Raw genomic sequence first — 17,576 nt, forward strand, 5'->3', positions numbered from 1 at the left:
GAACATTGTCCATCCCACATCTGGTTCTCTTACCGCGCAGTTAGGCCTGCAGTCGTGGTGTCAGTACAGATTGTATGCAGAATTTTTTTCTTGTCTTTCCCTAAACAGTGCAGTATGACAACTGTCTTCACAGCGTCGACTTTGTATTAGATATTTTAAGTAACCTAGAGGTGATTTATAATGTGTGGGAGCATGGCATAGGTTATATGCAAATTCTATGATTGTATATAGGATCTTGAGCATCCTCAGATTTTGGTGTTCACGAGAGTCCTGGGACAATCCACTGCTGATACTGATGGATGATCAAAGTAGTATTAGAAGAGCTCTCATTAGTACTGTCTGGGTGAATGTCAGCAGACTACAGCCTGCAAGCCAGCTTCCTTCTATTGCCTGTCTGGAGTTATTTTGTTTTGTTTGTGTCCTCTGAGCTAAGAATGATTTTTACATTCTTAAATAATAGAAAATAATCAAAAGAAAAATAGTATTTTATGACATGTGAAAATTATGTGAAATTCATTCAGTGTTCACCATCAATAAAGTTTTATTAGAACAGAGCCATGTTCGTTCATTTGTGTGTTTGCTCTGGCAGCTTTTGTGCTACAGTAGTAGTGTTGCATAACTGCCATAGAAACCGTACAGCTTGCATCAAATAAAATATCTGCTGCATGGCTTCATGTTAATTTTCCATTATCCATTGCCAAGTAACCAGTTACTCTAAAACTTAGTGACTTAAAAATTATAATATATATTTCTTAGAGTGTCTGTGGCCAGAAATCTGAGCACGCCTGAGCTAGGTCCTCTACTTAAATGTCTCCCAGGCTGCAGAGTCTTGGCTGGGCTATGATTACCTCAAGGCTCACCTGAGAAATGATCTCCTTCCAAGTTCACGTGGGTGTTGGCAACATTCATTTCACTGAGAGTGTTTGGCCTGAGGGCCTCAGTTCTTTGCTGACTGTTGGCCGGAGAACACCCTCCGTTCCCTACCCTGTGGGCCTCTCTCCATGGCAGCATCAAACCATGAATGTTGAGAAGATAGAGACGAATCTGCTGAATGATGGAATGTTTTATAATCTGATCATGAACAAGACATTCTGTCCTCTTTACTGTATAATAAAGACCCTGAGGCCAGTACACACTGAGGGGGCTATGAATACAAGAACAAAGTGGTCATTAAGGCCATCTTTGAAGTCTTATCTACCATTGGCTCTTTTATGAAAAGGAGTGCCAAACCAGGTTAAGGTGATTTATTATTGTTCTCCCAAGTAGTCTTTTTTTTTAGTTAATTAATATATTGATTTCGTGTGAGTTTCTAACTGCTTTAGGACACAAAATTAAGACAGTAATTCTGTTGTTTTTTATATTTTATGCATGTTGATTTGTCAGTTATCACCTTAAATTTACTCATTTCCATTTTTATGTATCTTTCTGTTCATAGATATCTGGATTTGGAGTTACAGTATAGAATAATTACAGGTATCATTGTTTTCTGTCCTGTTTTAAGATGAGATCAAATTTATTTCCTTGGCCTTTTATTTTCTGAAGATTTATGATAAAATCTTTTATCAGCATTTTTAAAAATATTTTTTGAGTAGTAGATGGACACATTATCGTTATTTTTATTGATTTATTTTTATGTGGAACAGAGGATGGAACCCAGGGCCCCACACATGTGAGGCAAGTGCTCTACCACTGAGCTACAGCCCCAGCCATTTTATCAGGATTTTTTTAAGGTCACCTTGATTCTCAATAAGTTACCAATAACCTACCTGTGTGAGAATCTGAGAGGAACCCAGGCACACGAGCATGGCGTCCGAAGGAAGCCTTGGCCACTGGGAGGAAGCGCAATTCTGGGTGGTATCTACCACTTTTAGGAAGAAGATGCTGTAAGATGAAAGGAAAAGCAAGCCTTTAAGTGCAGTCTTCCAGATCATACATGTGTCTTTGGCCCTGTAAGGTGCAGCAGTTTTCTCCTTGGACAGTGGCAGGAGTGGGTGCCTGTCCCGTGGCTTCCTACATGGTGGGGGTAGGAGATCTGGGCAGTGTGCTGGGCAGGAGAGTGACGGGGAGCACAGCCACGCACACTTAATGATGGCATCATGTTCTGAGAAGCGCATCTTTCAGCGGTCTCTCACTGCGTGAGCATCAGAGTGCTCAAGACAAACCAAGACGGCTCCCCGGCACTGGGCAGTGTAGTCTGCGGCATCACTGTTGTATGTGCATGACCTGGTTGATAGAAACATCACCATGCAGTGAGTGACTATATTTCTAGCTCATATAGACATGCCCTGGGCTCTCCCTGGAGTTGCTGGGCGAGACTTTTAAGCACAGTCACAAATTCCACAAAAGCACATAAGGGAACTGGCCACAGAATCTAATTTTACTGTTCTAATGACCCAGCTGGTGTGGCCAGGGGAAACAGGTTATGGGGACCAAGGAAGAACTCCTAAGACCCCAAGAGAAGCGATGGCCTGGGACCCGGTCCCTTGGGGCAGGCCATCTGGTGGCTTGAGGAAGGCCCACTCCTGTGGAACTGCACCCATAGCACCATCACCAGAGACCACTACATGCCAGTCTCTGTGCTGAGAGCCACCACATTAGAGCCTGGAGTCATTACACCCGGATGAACAGGAGCAGCACCTGCTGTTGTACAGAGGCGGAAACGGGGGGCACCTTGCCTCAGTACTCGGCTGCTGTGAGACTGGACCAGGGTCAAGTGCAAGGTGACTGGAAGATTGCTTGGTGCTGTCCCACCGGGAACACTTGCTTCCTGCTGCTGTTTTTTCCCTAGTCCAGCAGATGTTATTTTAGATAAAGGGCTGTAAAATAATGGCCCACACAAGGGGCGTGATTGCTCTAATCAGTGGAGTATTTAAGTAGATTTCTACTCCTAAGGAGGAAGAAAAATATAAGGAATTACTCCTTGTTCTAAGCAAACTTATATAGTATGTGGGAAGATATGAAAGAAATACATGAAAATTCATGATAGCAGGGAGCTTTGAAAAGTGTGAGTGGTAAGGATGTCGCGAAGTTTGAAGGAGTGTGGTTCCTTGGGGACTGGGTTGTCAGGGAGGCATCATAATGGAGGAGCAGTGTGGGCTGAAGCTGTGGGGGGAACAGGATGGCTTTCAGATGGTGGCAGGAGCACACAGCCGCACTGGGGGGGGGGGATGCTCCTGTAGAAGGTTCTAGACTCCCTTGTCTCCCTGCCTCGCTGTGTTCTGTTCTGGATCTGTGATCTTACAAATGAGGATTTATTTTATTGTTCCTATTCTAAAAGGAATGTTCATAACTACTCAAAACATGAGCAAAGGGAAAACTGACAGTAGTACCCAGAGACAACATACTGCTCATGTTTTGTAGAGTCCTTCTTTCACTGGTGTGATGTGTTCATACTGGAAACATGGTTTTGTGTTCTCAGTTTTCGCTTGAATTCATCTCATAAGCCCTCTATAGTTACAGACTCTCTAAACGTAAGTTTCCAGTGCCTGTGTAACATACTACTGAGTGAACACCCCACACGCATTTCTCTAGTTTTGGACAAAAACTTGAAAGTAAGTGAAGTTTGCTGAAAGCTCTTTCTTACCCAGACTGGCATATAAGTAATTCAGTGAATCTTGGACCATATGGGAACCAGAAAAGGAGAGCCAGCAGCATCAAGTTGTGCAATAGGAAGGTTGGTGAATGGGCCTCACTCATGCGCTCTCCACTGAGCTACCTCCCCAGACCGCGCTGGCAAACTTCTAAATGGAGGACAAAGAGAAAGAACCCACCCACAAGAACCCGTGCTCTCTGCTAGCAAGTGATAGAGTTGTTTGCAGGCATCTTATTGAACTGAGGAAGGAAGGGCCACAGGGAACAAGGTATAGTGAATGGAAAACAGACGTGCTCTAGGCTAAGCCGTGTTCTAGGCCCTGTGAATGAAGCAGGGAATAAACACCGGGAATCCTTACTCCCCGGGAGCTTGCATTTTAGTCGGTAGAGACAAGAGGCACCCAAGTAGATAATGTGCTATAAATGCCACGAAGAAAAAGAAAATGGAGCAAAAGAAGGTGGGGGGACGGTTAGCTTTGGCAGAATGGCTAGGAGCGCCTCTCCAAAAGTGCAACCCTCGGGCGAAGAGCTTAGCGGGTGACAGCTGTGCCCACGGCCAGTGGTGCTGTCTTCCAGAGGCCGTTCTTTGTGGTCTATTTTAATGAAACCTACATACAGAGTTCCATAGGTTCTCTTTTTGTAAAACATTTATTATGAAAAGTTTTGGACTTTTGTTAACAGTGGAGGTCCACACACTCCCTGCGAGGTGGAACCATGAATATTTTACCATCCTGGTTCATTGTCCTTCTGCCCGTCTCTGTCTCTCTCCCATCACAGAGTTGATTTTTAATCTTGATGTCCTTAACCCACATCTCATAAGTTCTTCTTGCTAGTCAGTTGTGAATTTCTTTTATCACAGCGGTTTTCAGATAAAAGAACTCTCACAAATAGGAAGGAATTTTATATTCATTTTTATATTTTTATGGACTTTATAATTTTATTTAATTTTGAATTTTTCTTGTAATTTGTCAGTCTATTTGGAGTTTATTTGGGATCATGGTGCAAGGCAGGGATCTTGCCCTGGTGTGTTTATTTCCCATGTAGCTCTATCCTCAAAGAGTTTGTTGAACCACACAGCCTTTCCTATGGGGCTGGTCACTTTTTACGAACAATGCTGTCTTCATAAATGCCTCAGTGCTTTCAAGAAGTCTCTTCTGTTCGCTTATTTGGCTGTTGACTTACTTTGCCACCTCACTTTCACAATTTTGCTTTACAATGCATTTTAATAAATAGTTAGGCACAACAGCCCCAGTTTTCTTTTTCAGAATTTTCTAAACTGTGTCACATGCTTATTCCTGCAAATCAATATTAAAGTCATACATGTTCTAAAATACCTTCCTGCAGTATTTATATTTACTGCTCTTTAGAAAGGAATATTTTCTCCTCTATAAACAGGAATAATAGTAGCAGCTTTTAATGAGATCGTTGTATTAAATGATAACATAAAATGTTGAGTGTTATCCATCAACTCAGAGCCTGTTCTAATTTTACAGGAGGCTCTAAGATTTATTTAGGCCTACATAATTGCAATTCATTTCTGGAGTTTCCCAGATTCATCTGGAAGCAAGAAAATGAATAATTTGGGGTTATTACCAAGTTGGAAATCAAGCCCCATTGAAGGAAGTGAAGTGGCAGCAATGGCCAAGAAACGCCTCCTTGCTGCAGATGCTCCAATGTTGAGGGACACATGTCCCACAAGACCCTGCACAGTCAGCCCGCCCCTGCATGCCCACTCTGCACAGCCATCAGCAGCCTGGGGCTCAGATCAGCATGCTCAGTCGCATGTCACAATAGACTGGAATCTGACACCAGTGTAACTCAGCTTTGTAGAAGGACACAGGGCAGGAATCAGTGTATGCCCTTCCAGAGACCTTGGCAATGCTTCCCAGATCACAGGACCCTGTAAGCCAGTAGTGACGGGACCATGTGGTGGGCGAGGACCAACCCAGCATGGGAAGCTTGGCTCAGCAGCTCTTGTCTACTGGCTGCCCACGTGCGTGGCTTCCATGGCCCATTATGGATAGAAGAGCAACACACAGAAGCACATGTTTTTGTTACCAGGTAGCACCAATGTCAGCCCCATGTAGAGGCCAGACTACAACACTTGGCACTCCAGAAATATTTGGAGTCAAATTGCTAGTAAAATAGATTTTGTTTGAAGCCAGTTTTGAAGGAAGATAGAAGGAACTTATTGTTTGCAAAAATTCTGTCTTCAACATCTCTGAGGGCAAGCAAGGATTTTAAAGGAGAAGAGACAGCAAGTGAGGCTTAAAGTACATATGCAGATTGAGTTCACGTGTGCTGGACAGGCCGGGAGGGAGCGACTCAACCTTACTTTCTGCCTTCTGGTAGGCCAAGGTGGACTGATGAGGCTACAGCTCATATCATACCATATCAGCCTCCTCTCTCATCAGAATCTAAAATGTCGGCCCCTGCACCCAGCACAGGCTATCCACTTGGTCACATGCTACTACTGTTCCTGTGCCCAGAACAAGCTCCTGACCTGAGCCGTGGTCTCGGTATGCTCCTCTTTCCAGGCTTGGCATCTCAGCAGAGCCATCCCTGTTTTCAGGTGCACCTCCTCTTGAGAGAGGACCCACCAACCAAGGTGGACATCTCTCTGTAGTATCTTCCTTCACAGGACTGGCTCTTGCTTTCCCTGGTGCCAGGTTCAGAATAGCCTCCCAGAGCAGAGTGCAGCCTTCCTGAGGTTTAAGAAGCAATAGATGCAGAAATAGCCAATATCACCAATGGAACATTTATCTATAGCTGCTCCTTTACACAAGGAATTCTGTCCTTCAAAAAGTATAGTGAAGGAGAAAATGGGAGAGGCTCTTTTTGTTCTTCCCTGTGAAAGAATTTCCAATTTCTTTCTCATATACACCCGAGCCTGATCTAAGGCGAGGACCATCTCTGCTACTGCTGAAAACCCTCCAGTGTACAGTGGGAGTGTATGAAAGAATTGGGGAGAGGAAATTATTTCTTTCTTGTTCTACCAACATTTCCTTGTGTTCTCAGAATGGAGGGCTAGAAGTAAAATTAGCTTATTTTTGTTGTTGTTGTTGTTGATTTTATTATTTTTTTAAATACACAACAACAGTGGAAAGCATTACAATCCTTATCATACGTATAGAGCACAATTTTTCATGTCTATGTTTTAAGTATGTTTAGGTCAATTTATGCCATTATACATGTACTTTTTTGCATTATAATTCTTAATTCATGTATATACCACAATTTTTCATATCTCTGTGTATTTTGACACCCAATTCAAGTCTTTATACATGTACTTTGTATTGATGACCATCCCATTCCACCATCCTAGCTAATCCCCTTCCCCCTCCCTTTCCCTCCCACCCCTCTTCCCTATCTAGAATTAATTGATATTAACAACTCTGTTGTAAGTTTTTGTCAAAATTATAGTTCTGGCTTGGCATGGTGATGCACACTGTAATCCCAGCAGCGTGGGAGGCTGAGGCAGGAGGATTGCAAGTTCAAGGCCAGTTTAGCAAGGCCCTAAGCAATTTAGCAAGATATATATAAATATAAAAAGGACTGTGGATGTGGCTCAGTGGTAAAGTGCCTCTGCATCCAATCCTTAGTACCCACCCCACCCCCAAATTGTAGTTCTGTTATCATTTAATGATTCTCAGTAGCTACTCAATACAGCTTCTGTGTCTTTTTTCTTTATTGTTGCCTTAGAATGGGGGAGTGGAACAGTTAGTAGCTCACGTGTTTCAAGCATTTGCTGTGTGCCAGGTGGTGTTAGGCATGTCAACTCATACTACCCATTTTAGGCAGGTACTATTGTTTCTTCCCATTTTACAGTTTAGAAAACTGAGTTGCTCAGGTAATTACCTTTCTCAAGGTCACACAACCAGTAAGGAACAGAGCCAGTGTGGATCTGTTTGGCCTCATAGTCCGTGTTCTTCCACTCTTGTGTGTTACCTGGTTTTGTCTCATGATAGTTGTTAACATGCACAACAGGAGAATCCTGTGTGTGCAGATAATGGAGTAACTACATCTTCATGCATGCTCTGTGGAGATTTTAATTTCAATCAAGCTCTTCCCTTATTTTTCTCATTAAATGATTGATCTTGCTTCTATGAGGGGAAAAGATACACTTGGATTGAATTGATTTCTTTTGTGACCAGAATAAATTTCTCATCAAGAAACTTGGTTTCCTCTTTTTTTTTTTTTTTTTAATTTTCCATAATAGACTTTACTCTCCGAGCTCCTCCTTCCTAAAGGCCCTGTTTGCTTTACAGCAGCAAATATTGAAGCATACACTCGCTCGCACCCCATGAAAAGCTGCCACCCCAGGCCCATTTTCACATGTCAGAACTGACCCATGTCTGGGTGGCTTGGCCTCGCCCATCTTGCTCAGCTGCCCTCTCGATTCCCAGTGGCCCTCACAGTGACTGGCACTCAGGGAGGTGGGGACAATGATGGTTCTCTTTTTTCCTTTTGAATCTGGATGCTGCTGCGTTCACTTGCCTGACTTTGTTGAGTTCTTTCTGTTGTAAAGTCCTTATTCAGAGAGCCCGACATGTGTGTGTGTGTGTGTGTGTGTGTGTATGTGTGTGTTCTGTTCTGTTCTAGTCCACACCCCCTTTTTTATCTTCCCCAGTAATGTATTTGGATTCGTAGCCTTCCCTCAGGATTGACTTATATTGAAAAACATCTGTGAGTTTCACAAATTTGACTTTATGATATCTCAGTTTGAAATATTTCTTCAGCTTTACTGAGGTACTACTGATTCATCTCAAAATGTCTTTCTCTCTCATGTAGTTGAGTTTCAAAGTGTGTTTCACCATACTTGTTTTTGCTAAAAAAAAGTCATCACTGTGACTCCATCCTCTAGTTGTTTAACAGCAAGTTTCATTTGCCTACAGGAGGATATTGAAAAGTGAGCCTCCATATCCACAGGAGATGAGCGCGTTAGCTAAAGACCTGATTCAGCGTCTTCTGATGAAAGATCCCAAGAAGAGATTGGGATGTGGTCCTCGGGATGCAGATGAAATCAAGGAACATCTCTTCTTTCAGGTGAAGTTTACTGAGCAGATGGATGAACTCACACCCCTACTATTTTCAGGGTGCTTGACATTCTTGGTGGAAGGAATGAACACAGTCCTCTCGGGGTCTTTCTACCTAATCTCACTACATTGTACCTTAAAAATAAAAACATGACAAAGACCCTTTAGAAAGGACTAGAGTACTACTTGAATAACTCTAAATGGTCTTTTCCTCCCTAGGGGCAATGGGAGTGGGACAGATTATAATAGCAATTAGTTTTCTCCATACCGATGGGTTAGAATTTCTAAATAGTGGTTTCCATTTATGATCTTGGGATTCTGGCATATGTACTAAAGACACTTGTTATATTTCTTGTTTCTTTCTCCGTTCATGAGCTATTACTGTCACTGTATTTTTTCACCTTTACGTGATGACTTTCTCTCTTCCTCTGTTCATAGGAAAAAATCTTAAAAAATCCAAAACTTTACACATTTACAACATATAGAGTTACTCATTTATATTCTTTGTCCCTGTGACTTTCTTCAAAAAAAACAGCCTAATAAGGCCATTCTACAGAGGACCAACACATCTGCGCAGTGTAGTTTGTTCAGTTGATTACAGGAAAACATCAAAATATTAAGTAACTGGGAAAAAAAGTTAAATTGACTGGGTTGGCTAGTTATTTCAGTCTAAGTGGTCAAACCTGGATGACATGCCCTGATTTCTAAAACTCTTGAGTTTATGGCTTTTAAGTAATTTCATCATATCAACAAGTATAACCTCAATATTTACAGTCTAAAAGGACCATTCAAGATATTTTTATCCTGTAAGCGCTTTTATATTATTATCAAAACAAATGAAAAGAGCATACCAAAGCAAGGAAAAGAACTATTCTGTCAAGTAAGCTTTCATATTGTTCTTCATTGCTTTTTAAATGGAGAAAAACAAATATTCACTGAAAATTACACTATCTCTGTACTTCTGTGCTCAGAAAAGAGTATGATTACTTCAATCTCTTACTGTAATCATTTATTGTACACCTTACAGAAGTTCAGTAGCATAGTGAGAAATACATTTAGAATGAAGTGAACTTCTCATTATATGCATTTCATAAGTTCACATGAATTCACAAGACTTGGAAAGATTATTCTTTGAAAAGCTATTTCAAATATCACATTCATAAATTTGGCTCAGAATTAACAATAAAATAAAATTCAAGAAACTACTCAAACAAAATATCCCTAATCATATTTTCCTAGGATCTTTTTCACCATTGCTTCTATATTTGTGAATATTGCAATTATCTTTCATATTAGAAGAGTTTCTCCCTCTTTTTTTTTGATAGCTTGGAATAGTAATTTTAGATTGATTAATTGCTTTGACTTTTTAAATGGTAGGAATGCTTTTGGAAAGACCAGAACTCTACATGTAATCATCTAAATGGTCTTTTTTCCAGAAATGGAACAGGAGTGGCTCATGATACCATTCAGTTTTATACATGTTAAGCATTCTCCTGCTAACAATATATTTCTTTAAATTATACCTTTACTTTAGAAGTGTTTCTTAATGTATGTATAATAGCCAGCACAAATCACATGCTTACAGTGGGAAACATTACAGCCATAGAAGAAAGAATATGAACCAGAAGGCCAAGAGGCTGCTTTCAGATCCTGACTCTTCCACCAGCTGTTGTAATATGAAAGGGTTAGTTCTTATTTATGGGCCTCGGTTTCCTTCCGGATTATATAAGAAGGATGAACTAATCAAGCTCTAAAACCTGTTCTAGCTGAACACCAGAAGATTTCTAATTTAATGATTTTATTTTCACTGCCTCTTTAGGGAGCATAACAAAAAGACATTTTATGTGGTTGATTAAACCTAATGATTTTTATAACCAGGAAGTGCAGGTTTTACATTTTATCATCATAAAGTCAGTATGCATCTTGTAGTAAACATCATCTTACTATTCTAATCTATAATGCTTTTTTCTTAATTACTTAAAATAATGGTTTACCTTAATATCAATAGTGACATCTGAGATTTGAAAAAAAAAATATGGTAAAAGGAGAATCTATAGAATTCAGTACATATTATCTGAGGTGTTTTAAGTGTCAGAAGGAGCATAAAGAAACAGAGCAGGGATTTGAATTTGAATAATATAAGACACATCATTTAGGGGCTAGGGTTGTGGCTCAGCAGTAGAGTGCTTGCCTTGCATGGGCTTGGGAGGCCCTGGGTTTGATCCTCAGCACCACATAAAAATAAGTAAATAAAATAAAAATATTGTGCCCACCTACAACTAAAAAAAATATATACTTTTTTTTAAAAACCCACATCATTTAGCCAGTGTGTGACATGGGTAGAAAGGGAACTCAGATGAGAGGCAGTATCCAAAATGCTTGAATACCAGTCAAAGGAGAACAGAGTGGTTCCACAAATATTATAGCATCACTTAAACTTATAAGCACACGTTTGATATGTACTTCCTAAATAAACTTCTGTCCATGCCTTTAAAAAATAACTTATTTTTAATCTGGAGGAAAAGAAGCCTAGGGGACAGGAGTATTCCTTTAAAGTTAATATAAACAGAACATTTTAAAGCCCTTCAATGCATTGTTTTCTGTTCATTTTTTTATTTGTTTCTTGGGGCTTAATTCCTTTCTCAGAAGGCTCAAGACAAGTTATTTTTCTGGTGTCTCCCAGGGCAAAGCAGGGTGTCCTGGTGGCCTGCGAGGACACTGTGGGGCTCCAGATGAGGGCGTCATGCTCATGCAGACACCACCTTGCCTGGGACCACAAGCAGCAACAGTCAGAAAATGGCCTCTTCCTTGAAAAAAAAACAATTATTTAAAAATTACTGATTTGAAACCTCTTACTTTAAGCCTCTCCCTATTAATTAAAATCCTAATCTATTTTTATTATTCATAGAAAAATCTATTTTGACTTTGTTGATTTCTACTTTGTACCAATTTTTTTTTTCTCTTCTTTAGAAAATCAACTGGGATGACTTAGCTGCCAAAAAAGTGCCCGCACCGTTTAAGCCAGTCATCCGAGATGAGTTAGATGTGAGTAACTTTGCCGAAGAGTTCACAGAAATGGACCCAACCTATTCCCCGGCAGCCCTGCCCCAGAGCTCCGAGCGGCTGTTCCAGGTAATCTCACGGTGCGCACCTGTACGCTGGCCCTGGGTGCTTTGGAGGAAAAGACCTGTTTCCCCATATTAAAGTACTTTTGTTGGCATCTAAAAATCAGGGCTCCCTAATCTAGTCAGAATTATTAAGAACAGAGATATTTCACATTACTAACTGAATATTATGGTTGGCTCAAGAGCAGATATTGCTTATGTGTTTATTTTTTATATAAGTAAAGGTTATTTTTTTTTTACCTGATATGTGATTTTTGTTCAGACTTTTTTATAAAAATCATAATACCTTATCTATCCCTCTATTTGTATAAAATAGTCTTTGGTTCACAGTGTTGTTTGATTCTTCATTTTCAGTGAATGATCTGAACTACTTTCCAACTCTTAGAAAAGACTTTGTGTTTAGAAAATGTTCTGAATCAGACTTAGGATAAAATTCTCGGCCTGTTAATCGGTGCCATAGCTTCCTCCTCTGACTTCTGTTCATGCTTATGGACATCCAGAATGTGTCCTGCTCATTCCCTGTCACTGTCCACCAGTTGACCAAGCCCTTAGTAGACATTTGTTGATGAACTAGTCAGTGTTACAGCAATTAACCTGAACAGAGCAGGTTAATTGCCCATCATTACATCACTTCTAACTCATCACATCATTCTGACATTGGATTTGGTCTCTTCCAAAATTCAATTTTAAACTTAGTTATTCTGAGTAAACAGGAGTCAAATAATTGCTGAATTAGAAACCAATTTTAAGGAATCTCGTTATTTTTCTAGTGCGAAACACCATACGTAGATACTGGTACTATTGTTTAATGCCTTGATGTATCTTTCTTGAGAAGTTAGTTGCATTAGCAAACTTTTATCAGCAAATGCAAAAAAATTACAGATCTGAGTCAGATTTGGGGGTGGGATAGTGAGGAAGTCTTTTTCTACCTTTTTTGAATTGGCTTAATTCTACCAGAAGATGGCATTGTCTCCTTCTGAAAAGCATTTTCCTAGTGAATTGAAAAAACCCTGCATTTAGGATTGCAGTAAAATTAGATTCATCTCAATATTTGAGTATTTTTAAAGGAAAACATAGTGAGCTATTCTCCACTAACTTGCAAATTGTAAGTCCTTCTCCTTGACCTCCCCTTCCCTTTTCTAGGGCTATTCCTTTGTCGCTCCTTCTATCCTGTTCAAGCGCAATGCAGCTGTCATAGATCCTCTTCAGTTTCACCTGGGAGTCGAGCGTCCTGGCATGGCGAATGTCGCCAGGAGTGCCATGGTGAAGGTGCGTGTGGCTGCTCCAGGGTGCTTGCTTCTGTGACTGCTCAGACGTCAACGTTGTTCAGTGTTCTCAAGTGCAGTCATTGTAATAGATTTACTAATCAACTGAGGACAATTGAGAAATGAATGAATCAATAGAAAGCAATATTTGCCCTAGAAAATTATGGATATTAAGTAAATGCTATAGATAAAAGTAGAAACAAGCTAAAGTAAAATGAATTTTAGATTATAAATGTGTTCCATTCAGATCTATGAATGTTAATGATTTTATATGGCTCTACGGTTTTACTTTTCCCTTGTGTATGTTTAACCTTTTCTTAAGTTAAATGATGTTGGTTTCTCATCAGGACTCTCCATTCTATCAACACTATGACCTAGATCTGAAGGACAAACCATTGGGAGAAGGAAGTTTTTCCATTTGTAGAAAGTGCGTGCACAAAAAAAGTAACCAAGCATTTGCAGTCAAAATAATCAGCAAAAGGTATGACCGTTTCTAGCCGTCTTTCTTGTGTATTGATCCTTGTCAGGGGATTCTGAAAATTAAGAGGTTTTTATAGAAAAGGAATCAATGATATATTAACTTTCTATACCAACAGTCTTAACTATGTGGCTCATTAGTTGACCCCTTATACTTATAGTTCTAATAGATATTTTCTGATAAATAATTCATTTTAAACATGAATCATTATCTGATATGCTTTTGAGATTCATATAGGGAAACTTTTCTGCGACAGTGATACATTTAATCAGTCTTGCTTAATGATCTCAGCAGCTCTTGCTTTTTCTATTAGTTGTATGTTTAAAGTACTTTTCTCTGAAATTGTATGGTACTGGTAGTTTCAACAGCCAGCTAGTTGTTTCAGTCACTGATTATTACTCTCAGGACTGTCTATTCTTATTACCAAATTGTTAGGCAAGTAGGGCATCCATTTATTTGTATGACTAGCTCTTTTCTGACTCAAAGAACATAATTTTCTCCAGAAAAATGTCATACTTTTCTGGTGGGAGGTATGATTCATTACTTTCATGGAAACTTTATTAAATCTCATTCTTGGACATGTGTATTCTGAGTGCACTGTAAATAAAAACAAAAATTGGGGCTGGAGCAATACTGACATAAAAACTTTCTTGAAGAATCATATAGATGCTAACTATTTCATCTTGCAGAATGGAAGCCAACACTCAGAAAGAAATAACCGCTCTGAAGCTCTGTGAAGGACACCCCAATATTGTGAAGCTGCATGAGGTTTTTCATGATCAGGTATTTATGTGGCTTTTTCTTCCTCTGTGTCCTCGTTTATATACAGTGCTCCATTTCTCACCAGTTTTATTGGTGTGGAACATCACCTGGGCACTAGGAAGGCAGAGAAACCACCCCACACACGCTCTTACCCACCCCAAAGCACTTCATCCTGCTGTGTTGCTTTCCTCACTCTGCCAGCACCACCTGTGCCAGGGAAGGAGGACAGGGCAGCAGCTCAGGGCACTGTCGCAGGCACACCGTCTGCACACTTCTCAGTACTCAGGAGTTTTGAGCCTTCAGCCCTCTTGTCACTTCTACAGCCCAGCATAGAGTCTTGAGCACACGTACTGCTAGCTAAGGGCACACGAGCAGAAGGGCAAAGCTGCTCCCCTCAGCTCGCTGCTCCAGGGGGCAAATTCTGCTTGCCCCAGCCTAGATCATGCTGCCCTCTTTTTCACTCCCAGTCTTGCTGTCCAACAGGAAGCTGGGAAATGGGACCACTGTATTGGGTTCATGTCACCTCTCAGCCTTCCCACTGCCAATTCACGACTGGAAATTGCCCCATTTCAGTATTCTTTCCCCTGATACCAGGTGGAATGACACAGTCCTGCTCGGGACAACAAGGAGGCACAGCAGCTGAAACCAGTTGCAAATGTGGTTTGCCCTAATTTTACAAATGAAGGAACTGAGGTTCTGAAGGTCATGAGACTTGTGCCAAAATCCTACAACAGGTCAGCGAAAATCTAGTAGGTAGAACCTGATCACCAGTTCTGGGCTCTCCTCAATGTGATTCTGTGACATCATGACTAGAATAGCGGGAACCCAGGTTTCTACCACAGGAACCTGGGAAAGAATGATACCTCCCAGTGAGCTCGGGCAGCAACAGCTGTATTATCAAACTGTAATAATTGCTGCCATTTATAATCACATACTTCATGTGGTCCAGGTACCACACGAGGTGTTCTACATATGTCACCTGAGTCAGTCGTCACCGTACTCCATGAGGTGAGCACACAGAGACTCCCAGTTCACTAACAGGCCTCATAGTCTGTAAGCGACAAGGCTGGGTCTGAGGCCAGCAAGCCGTTGTTCCGCTCTGCTGCCGGAGGGAAGGCAGAAACAGGCTATTGTTTACATCAGGCAATGAGCACCCAAAGTTGGCATTATCCTCTACTCCTTTTTGGTACTCACAATCAGAGAAGGCAGCCCTTGGAAGCAAGGCCTCAGGGAACTGCTCTCCCTGCTTCTCCACTGCCTCCCACATCATTGAGCTATGCATTTCTAGTGGAGGTAGTGAGTCCCCTGTCCACTAGAGCTGTTCAAGAAGAGACTACGAGTCAGGCATGAGGGCACACCGTAATCCCAGCTACTGAGGATACTGAGTAGGAGGTCATAAGTTCAAGGTCACCTGAGCAGGTTAGTGAGTCCCTGTCTCAAAATAAAATTTATAAAAGAGCTGGGAATGCAGCTCAGGGCTAGAGTGCCTGGGCAAGGGCATAGCCTTGGGTTTAGTCCCCAGTACCACAAAGAGGAGAGCCTACAGACTGGACAACCTGCTGATGTAGATAGACATGTCAATCAACGGATATATGGATGACCTAGAAATCTCCCTCTGTGGTTTTGCTTCTGTGCCCAAACTATATCCCAGTAATTTGCTCTCTGACTCCAGACTGATGTTGGATCTCAGGAACACCCCTAATTATTTATGTCAGAAGTTGATTATTTGCTGTTTTTATATTCAGGAATTATTAGAATATAAATCATTTCATAATCCTGTATGTACTAGCATAAATACATTATCATTCTAATGTGTAATTGTAGAACTAAACCTTGGATTTCCCCATGATGATGACATGAGTGCCTAGACCACCCCCATACCCAGATGGTCTTCTTTTTAATTGATGGGTGGCAGTGAGGTTGGGTCTTCAACCTTTGACTGTGACAGTACAGTTCATTTTATGATCTGTGCTTTACATACTCTAAGTTTTCTATTATGCTCAGGATAATATAACTTTTTATGGAGCAATTTTTATGAGTTTCTAATTCCAGCAGCATTAATTGAGTGATATTAGTGCTATTATGCAAACCACCTGAATCTTAATTTTGACCTTTTTTTTCTAAACCATTTGTGTTCATTTGAGAGCTGATATAAGTCCTTCCTCTCTTCTTATTGAAATATATGCAGAGCATAGTAAATGTATAACTTATAAAGTAGTTAATTAAGATGTTGCTATGGGGATCAAAAGCAATTACTTTAAAAAACATACACAATGGGGATAGATACTTGTAATACAAGTATAACTGGGAACCTTGAAACTAATCTTTTGTGTCCTAACATTATCAAACAATACCTTTTTTAAGAGGTAGATTTGTCATTACATGGGCGTGCCAAGCTTCATGTGCACAGTTGCCCACACCTAGTTGATAATCTTCTAGATTATTTTTAACAGATCACTTCAGATTACTGTCATTACTTGGGTTGGAATGGAATTCAAATGAAAGAATTAGTCAAGGAGAGGATATATGAAGATTTCCCTGCAGTACTTGAAATTTTCCATTACCAAAATAAAATTCTAAAAGAGCCACATTACCCCTCAGCTCTTTTCCCTAAAATTCAAAGATTGCTTGCTGGTGATTGTTTAAATAAGGGATTCTTTATACTTAACTGATAATGGATAATAATCAATAAATGTTTTATACAATGATAGACTTCTCCTTTCCATTAAGTCACCCCACATTATTCTGTTTTCTTTTGTAGCTTCATACTTTTCTGGTGATGGAACTTCTGAATGGGGGGGAACTGTTTGAACGCATAAAGAAGAAGAAGCACTTTAGTGAGACGGAAGCCAGCTACATCATGCGGAAGCTCGTGTCGGCTGTCAGCCACATGCACGACGTCGGGGTGGTGCACCGGGATCTGAAGCCCGAGGTATAAAACAGTGTGATCTCTTTTACAGTCCACCTGACATCACTATTAAACCCCCCCAAGTGGTTGTGGAATTTGGGGGATTTATTTGTTTTCCCAGAGGTGTTAAGTAGATACTTGAAAATATCACAGGGTGTGGGTGGCTCTTTTCTATGTCAGTCTAAAATAAATTTGTCCTTTTTGATGTTTTGGTTTTATGGGATTTTTTGGGTTGTTTGTTTCGTTTGGGGCCAGCTGATCATCTTGAGGTTATATTTGTAAGTGTGAGAACCTTTTATGGAAAAAATGCTTTTTGCAACAGTTGTGGACTAAAAATAGCAGTGGAAAATTTTTGTAGCAGAAAATAATATCCCTTCATATATGTATTCCATTTTGGAGAGTTTTTTTAAT

General features: G+C 40.5%; 1 protein-coding gene across 2 annotated transcripts in view; it reads left to right on the plus strand.

Moving 5' to 3' along the window:
- Positions 1-17,576, plus strand: part of Rps6ka5 (ribosomal protein S6 kinase A5) — a 188,271-nt gene that overhangs the window by 154,333 nt on the left and 16,362 nt on the right. For both annotated transcript variants that reach the window (XM_076848025.2, XM_076848026.2), the window contains exons 8-13: positions 8,487-8,637; positions 11,598-11,759; positions 12,896-13,021; positions 13,365-13,498; positions 14,185-14,278; positions 17,019-17,189. In XM_076848025.2, the coding sequence (XP_076704140.1) occupies positions 8,487-8,637; positions 11,598-11,759; positions 12,896-13,021; positions 13,365-13,498; positions 14,185-14,278; positions 17,019-17,189 (838 nt within the window). The remainder of the gene's footprint in view (positions 1-8,486; positions 8,638-11,597; positions 11,760-12,895; positions 13,022-13,364; positions 13,499-14,184; positions 14,279-17,018; positions 17,190-17,576) is intronic.

This window comes from Callospermophilus lateralis, chromosome 3 (genome assembly GCF_048772815.1).
Source record: "Callospermophilus lateralis isolate mCalLat2 chromosome 3, mCalLat2.hap1, whole genome shotgun sequence".
Taxonomy (NCBI): Eukaryota; Metazoa; Chordata; class Mammalia; order Rodentia; family Sciuridae; genus Callospermophilus; species Callospermophilus lateralis.